The sequence below is a fragment of the Trichinella spiralis genome (assembly GCF_000181795.1).
Source record: "Trichinella spiralis strain ISS 195 chromosome Unknown Scfld3181, whole genome shotgun sequence".
Classification (NCBI taxonomy): Eukaryota; Metazoa; Nematoda; class Enoplea; order Trichinellida; family Trichinellidae; genus Trichinella; species Trichinella spiralis.
Genome location: NW_003530120.1, coordinates 7,964 through 8,531, shown reverse-complemented (window position 1 = coordinate 8,531; position 568 = coordinate 7,964). Strand labels below are relative to the sequence as shown.

Below are 568 nucleotides of genomic sequence, written 5' to 3'. Positions count from 1 at the left end.
TTTTACGTCAAGATAGTGAGCGCGGCTTACTGTGTAGCCAAACGTAAAAGGATGGCATTACGGGTCAAATTATCAAAACAATGAATGTGCAGCGGACATGGACCGAGCTAATGAAATTTTTCCTGCAGAAAATGAAGAGGAAGAAAACTGAAGCTACTGTATGAAGAATAAGACATCAAAGATCAGAGGCGGAGTACGGTAGTGGTTGTTTACAGGAGCGGTTGGCAAGTTGCCAAAAAAAAGTGTGTTCGTTGTCACATCGTCGGATTGTTTAATAAAGTATATACTCATTGTTTGTTGTTTTATTGTCGCAATCCCATCAGGAAAGCGCGAGACAGAAAGGAAGGAAAATGCGCCAGTCAATACCGGCCCGTCGCCAAATAGCGATGGACGCGCTAATAACCTGGTGGAAGAATCGGACGAGCCTGCTCGAGGCAGCGGCCCGTTACAAATGACTCAGATAAAAATGTTTATTAAATATCTCTTTCACTTTTTTCCTGCTTTAGATGTTCATTTGCCGCTTTTATATTTTTGTAGAACCACACAATTGGATAATATGGATATTTAA

The 568-nt window shown here is 41.2% G+C and overlaps 1 protein-coding gene across 1 annotated transcript; it reads left to right on the top strand.

The window, feature by feature from the left end:
* The first annotated feature begins 80 nt into the window (after nucleotides 1-80).
* On the top strand, nucleotides 81-568 carry Tsp_12144 (conserved hypothetical protein). The gene is given in 4 exon segments (XM_003368066.1): nucleotides 81-158; nucleotides 189-269; nucleotides 281-468; nucleotides 538-568. 4 exon segments carry the CDS (start codon nucleotides 81-83, stop codon nucleotides 566-568), a joined length of 378 nt encoding a protein of 125 aa, XP_003368114.1.

Excerpts from the sequence above, each read along its gene's own strand:
- Tsp_12144 (XM_003368066.1), top strand. The coding sequence starts at position 81 with ATGAATGTGCAGCGGACATGGACCGAGCTAATGAAATTTTTCCTGCAG. Across the intron at positions 159-188 it reads GGAAGAAAACTGAAGCTACT|GCGGAGTACGGTAGTGGTTG; the intron begins GTATGAAGAATA and ends CAAAGATCAGAG. Across the intron at positions 469-537 it reads CAAATGACTCAGATAAAAAT|AACCACACAATTGGATAATA; the intron begins GTTTATTAAATA and ends ATATTTTTGTAG.